General features: G+C 36.9%; 1 protein-coding gene across 5 annotated transcripts in view; it reads left to right on the top strand.

The window, feature by feature from the left end:
• RAP1GDS1 (Rap1 GTPase-GDP dissociation stimulator 1) overlaps window positions 1–17,458 on the top strand; it is a 90,675-nt gene that overhangs the window by 52,994 nt on the left and 20,223 nt on the right. For 4 of the 5 annotated variants that reach the window (XM_063156580.1, XM_063156576.1, XM_063156578.1 and 1 more), the window contains one exon: window positions 11,733–11,879. The exons of the other annotated variant lie outside the window; for it this stretch is intronic. In XM_063156580.1, coding sequence (XP_063012650.1) covers window positions 11,733–11,879 — 147 coding nt within the window. The remainder of the gene's footprint in view (window positions 1–11,732; window positions 11,880–17,458) is intronic. 5 annotated transcript variants of the gene reach the window in all.

Genomic DNA, 17,458 nt, shown 5'->3' with positions numbered 1-17,458 from the left:
GAAGCAGACACACCAGTAACATGCTGCACATGAAGGAATTATGGATGTCTGCAGATGGGAAGTGAGATGAAATTGTAAAATCATTTTTTTATCCTGAGAGTTAGTGACTTATTTTATATGGTGAGAATTTTTCTGCATACTATGTTTACCAAAAGTTCTGCTGTATGAGTACTGACTGTAACCTTTCTCTTTGCTATGTTTTTCATCTGAGTTTGAAAATTTACATTTTATGTTGTTTTAAATTACCTTGCCTTTGAACTCAGGGAAGTTAATCATATATTGGCATTTCCAGTTACAGACAATTACTGCTTGAGGATGTTAATGTATAATTCTTTCATTTAGCCTTTTCTTTAAGGTGACCAATCAACTGAACAGCTGCTTCCCAATGGAAATTTCACAAAGAAGCTCTTAAGCTTCCTATAACTTAATTTATTTACTATATTCTGTTTCAGGATTATGTATGAGATCAAGGTCACTCTCAGGTGCACTGGTTTATTTCATATAAGTAAAATCTATGTAACTGTTCGTGGTCGTTATTGTTCATCCCACATTTTTTCATGAAATACAATAACGGCACATAGAAATGGTTTTGTAGTTGAGGTTTTGTGGACTGCTACTGGCTTTTACATTGCAGAATTTATCCTGTACAGAAAACTGTATTACTCACTTTGTGTTGTCCTTCTGTGGAGCAAAGCTAGCACTGATAAAATCTACAGTAGGCAGTGATGTGTTCTGTGTGCCATGTGTTGTCATGCTCCTGTGGGAGGACAGTCACTACCTTCCCTGTGTATGTGAATAAAATTAATGAGTAAAGTGTAATAAAATGTGACAAAAATCAAGGTTAGCATATTGGATTTGAGTGGAAGAGACGATTTACAGTGTTTAGTTATCACATCCATCCTATCTGACATCTGCTGTTAACTTAATGTGTAATTATTAAATATTTATGCATTCTATCCTAAATTCTTCTTTAGGATAAATACTTTCACTATGCTTATTACTAGAAAATATAATATATTTCAGTTTCTTACTATTGGTTTTCCCTAACAAGGAGTTATAAAGTTATAAAGTATAACAAAGACAAGATGTGGAAGCTGGTAGTTCTTAATAAAAATGCAACATATTGATAGTATTTTTTTTTCCCAATTGAGACAAAAGCATCTGTTACCCTTCTGGTAATTGTGATTTGTATAAGAACTTCAAATACATCAGTAACTAGATTTTTCCAATTACATGAACTTTTTTTTTCAGTGCCATGTTACTATAACATGCAGCAATGAGGAATGTCTCTATATGCTAAATCAATGTTAGGCTGAGCCTATGCAATAAAGTCCATATTGGATGGCTCATAGCAGTATTTCTTTATATTGAAAGCCCAGTTATCCTGTATTTCATCTCAGCAAGCATGGATCACTTTGTTTAGTGACAGCTTGTGCCAGAGTGAGTTAATCAGGTCTCTGTTTCTGAGAGAAGCTGGTGTGGTGTAGGATGAAAGTTGTGGGACAAACAGTTGCTTCTGCAGGGAAATCCCCTTAAAACTGGCCTTGAAGAGGAGAAGGATTGCCTGAATTGTTTGTCCAAAGGAAAATGGCAGCGGTTCCTCAGTGTTTACAGATCCCAGAATTGCTGCATGAAGGCAAGACTATTTCCTAAGTTCAGGAGTGGCTACTCCTAGAACACAGCTACCATGGAAAGGTAATTCATGACCAAGTCCCAATGCTGAAAGAGATTTAGTACCTTCCATGAGTTAAAGGTGAATTACACCTGGACAAAGACCTCACTGAAAAGATTCATTTCCTCACAGAAAACATGATATGAAAACCTGTTGACCTGTTTTTGTCTGGGTGCTCACATGTGTTAGCCCTCAAAACCCTACTTAATTACCTATTTGAACATGGGAGAAAATACAGAGAATTAAATGCATTACATAAACAGTTAAAGAGGAAAAAATAGGTCAAACTTTTACCAAGCAGCCTTGAGAGCATCCTTTTTAATGTATTTGTTTTGAAGAAATCTGTGTTATGTGAATCTCTGAACATCAAGAATACAAGCAAATATAATTGCGAAGCAGGGTAGAAGGAAGCTTTGTTATTACTGATGAGGTTGTGGTCTCCCAGCCTTCCTCTTGTATGCAGAGATACAAAAAACAGTTGAGGCAGATAAAAATATTTTAAGTCAGAAATAATGAATTGCAGACTGTCAGAAGCAACTGTATGCAGATTGTTCAGTCCAACCCTACAGTTTAAGAACAGATACATTACTGCATGTTCCTGTACAGCCTGTAATTGTTCTACACACTTTATCTAGTAAATGCCACATAAACCTCAGACCTCAAATTTTCATCAAAGCAGAAAGTGCAAAGTAAAAAAATGGAGACGTGATCTCTCCTCCTTTCTGCTTTCTCCTGCATTGTATCTACAGCCAAGCAACAAGTACAGTTGCTTGTACTTCCAGATTCCCAGACAACAGAATCCTTGGCCTCATTCATGGGCAGAATTTTATCAGACCTATATTATTAGGTGCAAAGCTCCTCGCCCATTCTTTCCTTTTAACCACCAGTTATATGGTTTTGCTTATAATCAAAGCTCAATTCTTAGGAATTGTCCAGTCAGAGCATAACAGCTATCCTAGCTGCCTCACCACTCTTTATTCATGAGTCAAACTACAGGTACTTTTCTAGTGTCTGTCTGTCCATCCCCTCCTCTCATTCCTCCCTGTGCTGTTTCTTTAGGAAGTTTGCCCTTTAAGGGATATTACAGAGGTACAGATGTTATAAATAAGGGATACCTCCCAAACTCTTCTACGTTCTCCCTGCACCTTGGCTCCACATGCAATGTAAAGATCTCATGTCCATTTTTTGAAAAGGTTATATTCAATATGGTTCTTGCTGCAAAAAGATATGTGTTAAGTCAGTGCAGAATGGCTAATTCTGCTGTAGATGAAGGCTAAGAATTATTTGCTACCATCAGCTCTGGCCATTGGGGTATTAAGTTAAAGCAAAGCATTATCCAAATTGCGCCTCGTGATCACATAATGAACACCCTGGTGATTAGTACACACTTCAGCTCTCTCTGGTGGCTTTTTTCACAGAAGCCTGGGAAGAGTCTGGTGACTGGTCTCATGTGGCTGATCAAGTGCATGGGGGACAGGGAAACTGAGACTACAGTTTTCAAATTAGGCCTACTTTCTTGCAAGACCAACAAGACAATGTGGGAGAAAGAAAAAACCTGTCTGTAGCCAGGTCTCTCTCCTACTCTGACACCCCCTACACCAGAGCAGTTTGTCTAGTTGAAAGATCAGGTCAATTAAATAATTTTTATCAATTTTAGTGGACAATGATACTATATTAAATTAGTAGTATTTTCTTAGCAAATAATAGCTTCACAATATTTTTTATCATGAAGTTTGCAATGCACATGCTATCCTAATGTCAGTGATCTTTGTACAGGTAACTTGTTAAATATTTCAGTTCTGAAGTGATTGATAAACTATTTTTCTGTGTTTTTATATAGCACTGTGCACATGATAGAGGCTGCCATACTTATGCTATAAAAGTAATAATCTAAGAGGAAGTGAAAGGCTGGGATATTTAGAGCCTGATTCAGAAGCCATACAAACTAGAGGGAGGCATTCTGATTGACTTCAGTTGAGATTAGATTAAGCTCTTACCCATTAGAAAATATTTCCTTCTTGCTGTTTAGAGCATTCACATGTTCTGAAAGCTAGCAAAGGAAATTAAGCTCTCCATATATCTTGTAGTGGAATGAAAAATTTCCCATTCTGTCCTTCCATAATATACATATTAATGGTAGTGTTTAGAGACCTTGTGTAATCCAGAAATTACTTCTTTTTGTACCACAGCCTTGTTTCTTCATGAAACCACCAGCTTGGGTACATGTTCTTAGCAACCATACTTGGTATGTAAGCATCTTATACAGCTGGAAAGAAGCTAAAAATGCCAGCTCATTCTATATCTCCTCTGACAGCTGCTTATCTACCTTTCTCAGCAGGAGATTTATTGGGTCCTTTTCTCATTTCCAAGCCATGTATTTCTTTGTTATCTATGCAGTCTTACTTGTATTGATGGCAAGCCTCCTAGCTGAATTTCAGCTACGTGGCCTTTCACACAAAACCAGATCCCTCTTCATCTCAGCCTCAACTCCAGAACATGAACATTTTATCACATCTTGTTAAAAAGATCTTATACATGCTATAAATTCCATAACCTCAGCTGCCTATTTTATAAGAATCTACAGATCTCTTGCAGGCATCTGGTACAGAAGACTAAGTACAAAAATAAGAAACAGCTCAATTGTACAGTTGTGTTCTCTCAGGAGATGTGATTAATTTCAGATCTACAGGAGAAAATCAGACACTTTAAAATAAAACATACTGGAAAGAAGTCAAATTCTTAAAAAAATGGCATAACCTTTTTCATCACCATATGGAAAACCAGCAGAATCCTAGAACACAACTGATGTAGATAATGGTACACTACTGCCTAATCACTTTTATGAAGGTCACCCTGATTCATGCAGCTAGGCAGAATCTTAGCACGATTTTTCACTTATCATTGTACTAGATCCTACCAAATGCATATGCCACCTACTAAGATGTTTCCTAAGAAATACCAAGATATCAAGACCAGAGTCCTTAGATTGTTGCTTGAAAACTGAGTGTTTTGCTTGCAGAGAATTCAAAAATTCAAGGTTTTGACTGTAAAGTAATAGTGCTTTAGCATTACCACAGCATTTTTACTTCAGAGGTCCTTGATTGTGCAGGTTTTTCTCCAAGGCTCTGGAAACAAGTAATGCATCAGCTGGAAACTAGAGCGTATGTATGCCAACATACACTTCCTCAGTAATATAGAGTTCTTACTAGCAATTAATTGTGAATGTTCTTAGGAAGCAGTAAAACAATATTATTCTAACTTCTTATTTTACAGCTGGCCTATATGGAATCAGAATGATGAGGAAATCTTTCTAGATCATCAGAAAAAAGAAATTTGAGAGATGATGCAAAACCTCTGAGTTCTCAGGCTCGGCTCCTCCTAGGCTTCATGATTTGGGACAAGTAGCACTGACTGCACATCCAGGCCTTGCCTTAGCTGTTTGTAGATCCCAGATCCACTTATTACTTTTTCAATTCTTGGAATAATTGTTCTTCTTTTTTTAGCAGGGAAAGAAAAGTACCCTGGTAGAATCCACAAATATGCTTTATGGTTGATTCTTTTGCTTTTGTTTTACTTTTTTCTTCTTGGGCTTTTCCCAACCTATTCCAAATCCCCATGGGTTTCACACTTTCTGGGACAGCTCCTCTGGCTGCTTTGGTGGAGACCCACAGCTCATTTGGGCTCCTTTCAGTAGCAGCCAGCAGCACACCCCTGTTCTGCACCATGACTGTGACCATGCCATGCTCACTTCACACCCTTCCTCTTGGATAGTCTGAAGCTGAGAGACAACATCGCACTGCAGGCCTGGGAGTAGGAATTCTAAATTAATTGTGGTGTGTGGGTCTATTCTGTTAATAGCAAGAGACTCTATAAATGCTTTTTTTCCAGTGTAGAAAAACTGCCTGCTGTTTTACTGTGTAATTGGGTTCCATGATTTATTTTGTGCTGTATGAAATACTAAGCTGGCTTCAGCTCTGACTTACTCTCATAAACCTAGAGTAATTTGTTTGACTGCAATGGAATTACTAAGGAGTTTCATAGAGTTATAAAATCAACTGAAGAGTCTGCTGCAAGCATATTGTATATGAAAAGGAAGGCAAAGCTACATTCAGCTTTGAGGACCTTTACCTGACTTTAGTATATCTACATAGAACATTCTCTTCTTCTCTAAGTTGGCTTCTTTAATTTCAAACAGAATTTAGTAGCAGTAATTACTACATTTTAATTACACATTGAAGTATCCTTGGAATCCAGAGCAAATTACTTGCCAATACTGAGTGTAGTAGTGTTGTATGTCTTGTTGCTGATAAAAACATTCCTGCTGCTGTATTAGAATATCAGATCCACTAGTACCATTTGACTGGAAGTAAAGTATTGAGGTCTTGAGCAGTAAATTCATCACTGTTCTTTTGTCTGAAATAAGAAACAAATTATTTTTCTTGTATTAATATGACATAAGAGGAATATGACTAATAAGCAAATGTTAATGAAATTGAATTCTGGTCTTGAATCCAGCTTGTATTTGAATGCTATCTCAGCACAGCATTAGGGAGATTTCAATACCTGCACACTTACCTTTCCCTTTAAATGTTCTGCCAAGCTCCTCACTCTGTAAACAAAAGAAATCATGAAAGAGATTAGGGCTAGATGGCACTGATATCCTGTGGTCCACATATTGAACATATTATGAAGAGTCTACCAAAAATATATCTAGATTTCTGTTTGGATACATTTTAAAATTGTATTTGATTGTTAGTATAAACTAATTGCATAAGAGGGCCAATACACTGCTGCATGAGTTGTCATCAGCCAAAAAAACTGCTGGCAACAGTTTTATCCAAAAAGATCAATTCTGCCTATTTTCAGTCCTCGAAGGGGCTGTATTAAAAGTTAATGTTCTCCTAGTTTACTGTTTACATATTTATTATTTTAGCAATTATTCTAAAATAATAACTTATCAAACTGTACCTTCAATGCTTACCCTTAGGGCTAAGGATAGCTGCCAGCATTTTAAGATGAACTGACTACAGGACAATTCTGTTATCTGAAGCAAACCTAACTAATTCAAGATTGGTTTTTTCTTTGTAAAGCAAAACTTTTAAGATTACATTAATTGATTTTAACCAGTAATCAAATAAAACAAAACTGTATTTCTGGTAACCAGCAGTATAATTCCTAAAGGAATTAATAAAGGAAAGGGAAGTTGCAGTACAAGGCAGAGCAATCCCAAAAATTATCTTTCAAACTATTAAAACGTGAATCTCATGTGTAATGTCCCTCTTAGACATTGCACAGAAGATATGGAAAAAGCAGCAAACAATGGTAGTGTGGTATAATCACATGAAGCTTTCTTTCCTTGAAAAATAAAATTATTGAAATGCTACTCTGTGTTGTGGTCTGTAGTCATGCAGTCAGAGACCTGACAGGGGCAGTGACCAAAAAGCATATACAAACCAGACTGAGGATAAAAAGTAGAGTCAAGTGTTAAAACTGAATGACAGAATTGTGTGGAAAGTTTTAATCTTACAGTGTTCAGGCAGGGAAAGAAAAGGTAAAGTTCCAGTTTATCTAAGTGGCAGTATTTTTCTAGTGTATACATAGGTAATGTCATTTACACTAGCTCAGGGTTTGCCATTGCTTTTTGAATATTTCCTTTCTTTTTTTCCACATGTGACCAGGATTTTTTTCCCTTGGAGTTCTACTCCTGCAGTTTTTTCCTTACACATGTTTGTAATATCTGTCACATCATAATTTCCTTGCAGCAGCCAGTTTGCTATCAGACCATTATGGTTTCAAGTGAAAGAATAAGCAGCAGGAGCAAATGAGTGCCTCACCACAAAGGTCTTGCAGAGAGGACCTAATTAAAAAACAGGGGAAAATAAAAATAGAACACATAGAAAGAACAGTCCCTCCCACCCCCCAACTTGGGCTAATGTAGATTAGTTTTTCTTTTTTTAATTAAGAAAAGCAAGAAAGAGTTATCTGTAAAGCACTGTCCAATCTAAGCAATATTTTGGTCAAAAAATGCAGGATTGTAGTTAAAAGCAATAACAATGATGTAATTAAAGTAAAATGGCAGTATGTCACTTAAATTATTTGATCATTGCACAAGTAAAAATAATTTTTAAATAAATACTGTATTTTTCCTGTGTCACCCAAATTTGCTGTCTTGGCAATTCGGTTTATACAAATCGGGGACCTTGATCATGCTGATGATGTTTTCCTCCCTGACTTGCACCATTTATACCAATGCAACTATTTAAACCAATAAACTTGTGCAGAACATGAACTGGGGAAAGGATAATTCAGGTATCCAGTTGCAAGACAAAACTAGAACATTTCAAAGTATAAATTTGATACTTAAAGCCCAAAAGCTTATTTTTAAGAAATGCCAACAAATTATTTGCTAGCTGATCATCTGAGAAATGGGTGTATTTTTTAAGCCTAAATATTTTCTGATAATCTCTTTCTATTATGGCACAACCTTTTTTCTTGACTTAGATTTTTTTTCTTGTTAACATTTTGTGACTTAATGATTTGTGTTAGGGCTTGGTGAATTAGGGAAAAAAACTCGAGGGAAAGTGATGCAAACGGCTTGGGAAAAGTAAATTGAAACCACTCTGAATGCTGCATTGTTAAGATTTAACAATCCCGTACATTAAAAAAGTTTTGTTGTTGACTTTGGGCACAGTTGAGCAACAGAAAGATTTGACAAGACTATTCATAGAGGGAATGTCAACAGTTACAGTAATTTGATAATCCACTTAAAACCCTTTTTTTGCATAAAACACCTTTGAGCAACTCTGGATAGAAAAAGGGACGGTACCAATTCTTAGAGACAGTTGTGTTGAATTGGGCTAGAGAATATTGTGAAGTAATAACTCATCCTGTAATAAATCTTACTGTACATTTTACAGGGAAAAGAATCTGTCTGGTTTCTTAGGTTCTCATTCTGGCATCTTTAGACTGTATTACATGTACTTAAAAATGCTATACAGCAGCTTTGCCCTTTGTGAGCTGCAGAGAAGCATTTTTAAGCAGAAATGTGAATGCTGTCATTAAACTGTTCAATCACTGTTCTCTTAGGAATAGAAAATGTTTATTTAAAAAGGTCACAGGGAAAAAAATTCAACACAGCTTCTGGGAGGCTTGGAAGCACGTTAAGTGTGGGAGTTCATAGAGCTGCTGAACTGCAAGGTAATAGTTGGATTGAGAACTAGACTCAGCAACATGCTGTGGGCTTGTTTTGACTGTAAATGATCTGGAGTTTGATGAGTATTCTTGTGTGCAAAATCTGTTCCTTAGCGACAGAGGACTAGTGAGAAGCGAGTTGGTGAAATGCACACGAAGCATTTTGAGTCAGGACTACACTTTCTGCTTGGGGATGCTGCAGTGTCACAGCAGTGCTGGCAGTGGGTAGGCAGGACCTTCAGAGTTTTCCTCCGACATCTGGCACAGGATTCTTTGTGGCCTTGCACTAATGAGCTGAGTTAATCCTCTGGGGCAAAGAAGGCAGCACCAGGAGATCCTAATTATAGCATTCGCCCAGGTCTGTTCTTCACTCAGCTGCCTGGGGCAGAGAAGCAGCCATGCAGGGTGAGCTCCAGCATGGGAAAGAGGGAGAGCAACACACTCCGTTATGGCATCTCCTTTACAAGTCTGCCAGCATATGCAGTCCTGTCAAAGGCTGGCTCTTACAGCCTGCCACCTTCTGAGGTTCATTTGTACCTAATTTTTTGAGTGTACCATAAGGCTAGACATTTCTTGGATTGAGATTTTTTTCTGAATCTTCCTCCTTTTCTTTTGCTGTCTGTACAGCAGAGGCTGGTGATCTGTTTACTTAACAAAAACATTGTGTGGATAAGAGTTTTGTCATGTATTTGAAGTGAGAGACGGTGCAGCAGTTTTTAACAAACCAGAGATATTTGAATCTAAAGGATACATTACTTAAATTTTTCATAAAATATCATCACACAGTAATTTTCAGTAGAGTTCTGCCAAATTCTGTCCAGGTAAGGAACTTAGCTTGTAACTATTTTTTATTTTTTTTGTGTTTTAACACTTGTTTCCAAACACTCACCAAACTCTACCTTTCTATTATACTTTGCTTACATATTTTACATGTAGTTCATCAACATCAAGACACCGAGTTGAGCTTGAAATGTAATTCTTACCTGAATTTATCATCTTTGTTTGTTGATTTAAGTTGCATGATAGTAACTTGAAGACCACATTCAGTCCATCTGATCCAGAATCAGTGATTCAGTTTCATTTTGCATACCTATTTTGATTCACAGAACAGATGAGTTAAATACAAAATCATGTATTTACATAAATTTTCTAGTAAAAAATACCAGAAGAGGATAAATAAAGCAGAATGCTTGAATATTCCAACCCAAATCACTTTTTATTCTCTGCTGATTTGGTACATGCAAGCACCGAGTCTAAACACCTGACTATATTGTTTCACTGTATTTTCATGTAGGACTTCCTTTTGTTTCAGCATTACAGCTATGTTTATTATGGCATCAAGGATCTGAGAAATTTCTTTTCTGTTTATCCTTATTTTAATAGTTGCTACTTGACACAGAGTCCTACCTTGAATTTAACTGTTTAATAATTATAATTTCTCCTTTTTCAAAATGAAGTAGACATGCCAGCAGCAAAACACAGGTTTTTGACATCCTGATCCTGTCCAAGGTGCAAACAGTCATGGCTGTGAATTTATTCTGCAAAATTCTTTCTACTTTGCTAATAATTTAAGACCTGCCAAGAATTACCCTTCCTTCAGCTCCATTCAGCAAATTTTCTGAAGTCCCTACATGCAATACTTAGAATCCTGTTCTTTATAAATAGTATAAGGGGTATAAAAAGTTCATGAATGGTGTTAGCAAGAACTGGAAGATTTAGAAGTTTCTTTTTGCAGAGCAATGGAACACTTTACAGTGGAAGATCATATTATAAATGTGCACAGCCTTGGGTTTCATGCTGAATATGTTGCAGAATGAAGAAAACTTGGTGCTTGACTTGCACATATGATGGGGAGAGAGAGAGAGGAGGGATGGTAGAGTGTGAATAACAAGGAGAAGAGGAGATTTGCTTTGGGGCCATGAAGAAATTGAGGAGAGGGCGTTATTTTTTCTTATATTGCAAAACTTTAGAGAGTCCCTCCTCCTTCCCCCCCCACAAGGTTTTGTTTTCATCCAGATTTTCCAGCTGATTCCAGTGATAGCTTACATGAAAATCTCTCCTTTTGGAAGCCCTGGAATTTAGTTTATTGACTGTTGTCTATTGCTTATTGCTTACTGCTGAGGAAGGAAGCAGTATTGATGATTACTGTAATAGAAGGCCTATTTTTCCTTTATTCCTACACTGTTGTGTCAAATCTGATTTGTTGTATAGGAAGAGTTCCATACAAAGATTATGATGTGTTATTTACAACCCTTCAGAACATTGTGGTCTTTTATAGATGCAGAGTAAATTTTTATTTTAGCCACACAAAAAGTATCTGATAGTGGTATTAAATTTCAGCTACAGAAGTGCAGAGAACATGCTGTGTGGCAGACTGAGTGCATGAACAATTGCCACTGGGAACTAGCACCTCTGTCTGCTTTGTCCATTTTATTCCTCTTTTTGTTTTTAAGTAATGAAAGCAATTTATTTTCTGTATTTCAATTTCTTGATCTGTGTGACAGCAAGAGTAATTTACCTGTATATGGACTAAGCTGTGTCAAGTGCTCAGAACCTCCCTCTGGCAAAACTCAGTGCATCTTCAGACTATTATTTATCAGCTCCAGCAGCTCTGCCTCAAACACTGAACTCCTCTACAAAGGTATTAGTGCCAGGTGCTTAATCCTTTTTGTTGTAGGTGTTTTAACTTTCCTAGCTCTGCTGCACTAAAAATTGGCCCTCAGGCATCTCTCTAGATGAATTTGACAACACTGGTGGAATGACTTCACTCTGTTTAAAATCTTCATTTTGTATGATTACTGTTACGTTCGGGATTCGACGGTGGGGATTGGTTTCATTTTTTTTTTTAATGTAACTCTTTGTTTTACAGATGAGGGCAGGAACGCAGTTGACCATGCAGGTGGTGCACATATTGTAGTAGACCATTTAAGGTCACTGTGCAGTAAAACAGATCCAGCCAGTGAGAAGCTCTTGACTGTCTTTTGTGGCATGCTGATGAACTATAGCAATGAGAATGGTAAACAACACCGAAAGTTTGCTTTATGTCTACCAGGAGAACAACCCCAACAAAAAAAGATAAAAAGTTAAAATCATCTGTAGGTTTACATTGTGGATGCTTAACACTAAGTTATTCTAAAGAGATCAGGGACCTAATTCACATATATTATTTTCTGTTTTAGTAAAATTATGTTCCCAAAAATACTAGATATATTCCTGACACAATTCCATATAACATAAATTGTGTGAAGTTTTAAGATCAGCGTCTGGAATTTACTTCTTTGTCTAAAAGCAACACATAAAGATGCTTCACACAGATTTACAGAAGCTAATTAGAAGGCTACATTAAGTCCTCTCTCAAGTAGTATCAACATCATAAGACTAATTTGTTGTAGATGTTCAGTGTTGTTAATTATTTGAGGGTGTATATGCCAAACAGTTCTCCTTGTGAAATGTATGTAAAACCATATGTTACATTGTTCTAAAGTAAATGGGAAATCATTTATTGGTATGTTCAACACTGTTCCGTGTCTACAAATTATGTGTATGTTCATTATCCCATTAAGTGGAGATGTTTAGGGACTGGGACAAAAACATGACAGTATATTAAATGAGAAACCCTTGACCAATGAGAGTAATACAGTAGCATTCTACATTAGTTGTACAAACTAGTACCTAGCTTGTTTCTGCACACAAGTGTTTTAATGTGCCAAAATATATTTAAAGCATTCACACATTTTCAACTTTTCAAAATGAAAATAGAATACATTAGGGAGGCTACAGAGAGGCTGTTCTCCTGACTTGCAATGGCACAGATTACAAATACAGTTAATAATTATATTGTTTTACATTTCCTGAATTGCAGTGTTTCATTTTAGGAAGAAATATCTTCTTTATTATTTACTCACCATTTCCTGAAAGAAAGCACTTGCTGTAACTCACTTTCCAATCCTATGCCCCCAAAAGTTTTCTACTTTTCAGGATGGTCCATAGGCTTTATTGTATATATTTTTAATCTGCTTTATCATCTCTTCTAGCATAGTTTCCACATGTGTCTTCTGTGCCATCTCTCTGGAGATCTCAGCTCTTTGTGTTACTCATCCAGCTCCAAATTTAACTGTTGTATGTGTCTCATCTCCTTCACTTGTTCTTACATTGGGTTTTTTCCTCCTCTTTTCTTTGTATTATGTAAGGATTCTTGTTTACAGTACTTCCTCCATCTTCTCTAAATAGCAACTTTCTAGTTCCTTCATTTCATATAGTTTCCAGGAATTGTTTTGCTTGACCACTTTGCATGAGCATCACATTTATTATATTTCATCGTGTTAACTCAGTACTTTTCTTTGTTGCAATATTTGGAGCAAATATATATTCTCACCTCTAAGCTACCAGAATGCTCTGTATTAATTAAGACTAATGAGCATACAGTAGACTAGGTGGCTCAAGACAGATGAATCTAGAAGCAATGTGTAGAGATACTGTTATCAGTTTTGCTTCAGTCACCAAGCTCCCAGCAGATCTTCTCTAGGAAAACTAATTATGAGATAAATCTCCCAAACAAGCAGCTTCTGAACAGCTTAACTGTTAGGAACATTGAATAAATGACTCATTCCATCTAGTAAGAGAGCTTGTTCTGATGCAATCAATAAAGCAGTTGTGTGGTTCAGTGACAGCCAGGAGGATTCACTAGCTGCTCTCCTCTCTGCTAAAGGACATCTTTCATCTCACACTATTCACAGGAGCCACTGAAGCAGTGTCAGAAGTGAGAAATGCAGGAGTATTCCAAGCTCTTTGATCAGGGTGCTCACCAGCCCCATGTTCTACCTCCCATCAGGGAGGAGTGCTGGCAGTTTACCAAACCTCCACCTTACCCCACACACTTGATTGTCTCCATGAGGAAGGGTCCCTTTTGTAGGAACCCAGCTTATGTTTGGCCCAGCATTCATGGGTAGACTGCGTAAGATTTGTGTCCTCTAGATTTGTGTCCTTCAGCACCTTCATAAAATATGGCATCCTGATGTTAAATCATACAACTGCTGAGCCTTTCTTATTTTCACAAATTGTGAATTTGCTCGCTGACTGGGCAACCATTAAATTAAACCCCAAATAATATGACAAATCAATATTTTTTTTAAAAAAGTGATTTAGAGGACTAAATTTTTAGAAGAAAATTTAGCGACCATACCTGTAGCATGTGAATGCAGAATGAGGTAGTTGACCTCTCTTGCCAGTTTTAAGAGTCACGACTGCAATTGGACCGTAATTGTGAGCTGGTCTAAAAATACCACCTGTGGACCACCATGAATTTTCAGGACAGCAGTCAGTGTCAGCTAGGAGCCTGAGTCAACCACACACTTCCATGCATTGCAGCAGCAGGTGAATAATATTCTGACTAAATGCAGTTCTTTGCTAACCTGTTAAACATCAAAATGGAGATTGCCCTGACAGTTAATTGTAGTCACAGCTTAGTGAATACCATTTTTGGGATTTACTTGCAAATGTTTGATCCCAGCTACTTACAAAGAAGATAAAACACTGCACTGGTTTTGCTGAAGGATGAGCTGTAAGGGGTTGCAGCCTAGAGTCACAGATTTCTTTGTCTGTAGTTATGGAAACCAATTGGACAAAAATAAAAGAAAATATATTAGGGAAGGAGGAAGTGTTTCAGTCTTTGAAATAGCACTTCTACATTCTCTTTTCATGTTTCTATAATCTTTTCCGGCTTGGCATGCTGTGTTAAAAAGTTACAGGTGGGGACTTGGAAGATTTCTTTAACTGCTCTTAATGACTTGCACTCTTTTAATTTGTACTAGCTATCCAGATAAGGACCATTACAGCACAGTTGGTTCTTAGTTGCATCTAATTATCTGTGAGCACCCTAATATTTTCTAATCATCAGCATTTTATGAGCAAAAGACTATATAAATTGTCTTAGTTGATTCCAAGCATCTTGCCATTCCCAGTCAGCTAATTGCCCTCTTTTTCCAATAGCTACTACTTCATTATTAGTAACTATCAACTGCTTTATTTTTTTAAACATGAGAGACTCAGTCTGGAGTACTTTAAGGGATTTATCACACATGAGTTTTACAAAAAAGGCAACTAAGGAGCAGCTACAAGTAAGACTTCCTTTTCCTAAACAGAGCAAATTAATGGAGCATTCTTCTATCTCATCCTGATTCTGGACACTCAGCTTGCAATTGTAACTCCAGTTATAACAGTGTTGTCTAAGCTTTAAAAATAGGAATCCTTTTACAAGGTTCTTGCATCATCTGCTTGTGTTCAGGAATGATTTTTGCTTACTGTCTCTCAATTCTTTCTTTGCTTCCTTGGTATCTTATAATTTCAATAGTAACTACAATTGTTAAGACAACAAACTCAATCTTTGGCATTTCTTGCAGTTCTTTTAAGCTTAAAAAGAAGTGCTGATATTTAATTGCACTGCTAGAAATTAGAGGGGTTTTTTTCTGATGGGAAACATCCCTCTGCCTTCAGCCCAGGTTATCTCAACCCTCTTGTCATAATTTTATTTTACTACCCAAATTCAATCAGACACAAATAGCTCATCCCTGCTTTCAGTTATTAGCTTCTGTGTAGCCAGTAATCTGCTTGAGAGCAAGAAGCAAAGCAGGCTTGGATAAAGAGGGGAAAACTAATAACTAATCTAATAAAACTAACAATCATATGCAAACACTCATGTAAAAGAGTTACAAATATGAATGGTTATTCTGCAGATCCCATAATCCTGTGAGACAAGACTTTTTGCAAGTAAATGGGATCAGTCCATAAGGTAACAAATTGTCTCTCGAGATCTCTAAAACAAACCAGGAAGGCTTTTTAAAGAAATGCAGAAATTATGGAAGAACTAGGCCAATTGGCTTATTAGATAGTCAAATTGGAGATCAGGAGTTAACTGGATACTGTATGCATGTGTGAAAGTATACATACATTTACATATGTGAGCATATATATGTAGATAAAAACAATTACCTTTATAGCTTGCTGCCTCATTTCATTTCATAGCAAACTTCAGTCTGTTGAGATTGTCTTTCCTTCAGCACCTTCATAAAATGTGACATCCTGATGTTAAATCATACAACTGCTGAGCCTTTCTTATTCTCACAAAACTCTTAGCAACTGGAATGAATGTTGGTGTCTGATGTGCACTGTTGACCATCTGCAGAAGCTATGTAAATATACAAGAAATGAAAGGGAGATTTATGGAACCATTATTATGGTCTGACAGCAATATTTCAGTAATGCTTCCTCCTAAGACTTACCTTTGCTAATTTTCATGCTTGTCATTTTGTTTCATTTACATCACAGCTAGAGATGCCTAGCATGCTCAAGACCTAAATATACTGAATTGCAAAGTAACCTAAAGTATGCAAAAGCAGATAAAAAGTATGTTCCCTACCACAGTGAGATAATCAATAGAATCACTTTTATGTTCTGTCATGATTTAACATAGCTGTGGGGATTGCAAGCAGGTTTCTCTAGGGTATGAAATTATGCCATCAATTTGTACAAAACTAGTTTTCCTTCAGTATTATAATCACAGTTATTGATGGGACACAAATGATGAGGTGTTTTCTGAAACTCTTTTCAAAATCATGAATTAGCCTAAATCAGCATTTTTAACTAAAATGTCCCCAATAAAGTTCTCAATTTGGGATATTCTCCTCAGATGTTACTCTTTGGAGTTTCCATGTGTGTCACCGAAGGACATGGAGCCATTGAAATTCAAGTTTTAGGTAGGTAATCTTTGTGCTGGCGCATGTATTGATTGCCTTTTATCTACCTGTATATGCATCTGTACAGCATCACTGTCAGTGCTTTTCACCCCAAAAGAACACACAGACACTGTGAAACACGTGATAGCAGTGTAAATTGTGGTTTTAAGTCATAAATTCAGGAGAGGAATTCAGTTTTTCATGCTTCCTGCTCTCTGTGCATAAAGTTCTGCTTAGGAAGTGGACAGAAGTGCTGTTTCATCCTGAAACACAATGTTGCCTGGCATCATGGCTCACTTTAGTCCTGTGTCAGGCAACTGATTGTAGGTTGGATGCATGTTTCCCCAAAATGGTCACCTGCTCTAGTGAGGCATTTACAATTTCTGCAGTGAAAGGCCAAGATACACAGTTAGTCCAAGTTACCTAGTCTGAGGTTTTCCTAGGGCAGAGAGAGAACTGCTGGCAGTTCCTCCAGCTGAGACTGAACCACTTGGATAATTTTAATTTATCTGAAATAAAAAGTGCTGTGGGTCTCCATACCAGTGAGAGGCCTGATACTTTTCTCTTAAAATGCTTAATAGACTTTGCTAGAGAAAGAGCCTCCTGTTGGTGATAATGACAGATGTAAATGTCAGGTCCAGAATTTGTATGGCAAGCCCAGGCTTAAGTATAAACATTGCAAATAGCTGCTGGCAGCCTTTTATTTTCAAAGGTCGTGCTTCCTTTGTGACTCACAGGGTTGCCCTGTCTTTGTCAAAGGAGAAAATTTTAAGTTTTAAATTAACACTTACTGCTGTTAAGGCAATGTTTACCTTATTGTCAATTCTTGTAATGCCATTCTTATCACTGTAGATATTTCCTGTAC

This window comes from Melospiza melodia, chromosome 5 (assembly GCF_035770615.1).
Source record: "Melospiza melodia melodia isolate bMelMel2 chromosome 5, bMelMel2.pri, whole genome shotgun sequence".
NCBI classification, from domain to species: Eukaryota; Metazoa; Chordata; class Aves; order Passeriformes; family Passerellidae; genus Melospiza; species Melospiza melodia.
The sequence above is the reverse complement of the archived record's forward strand: the minus strand, read 5'-3'. Positions and strand labels throughout refer to the sequence as shown.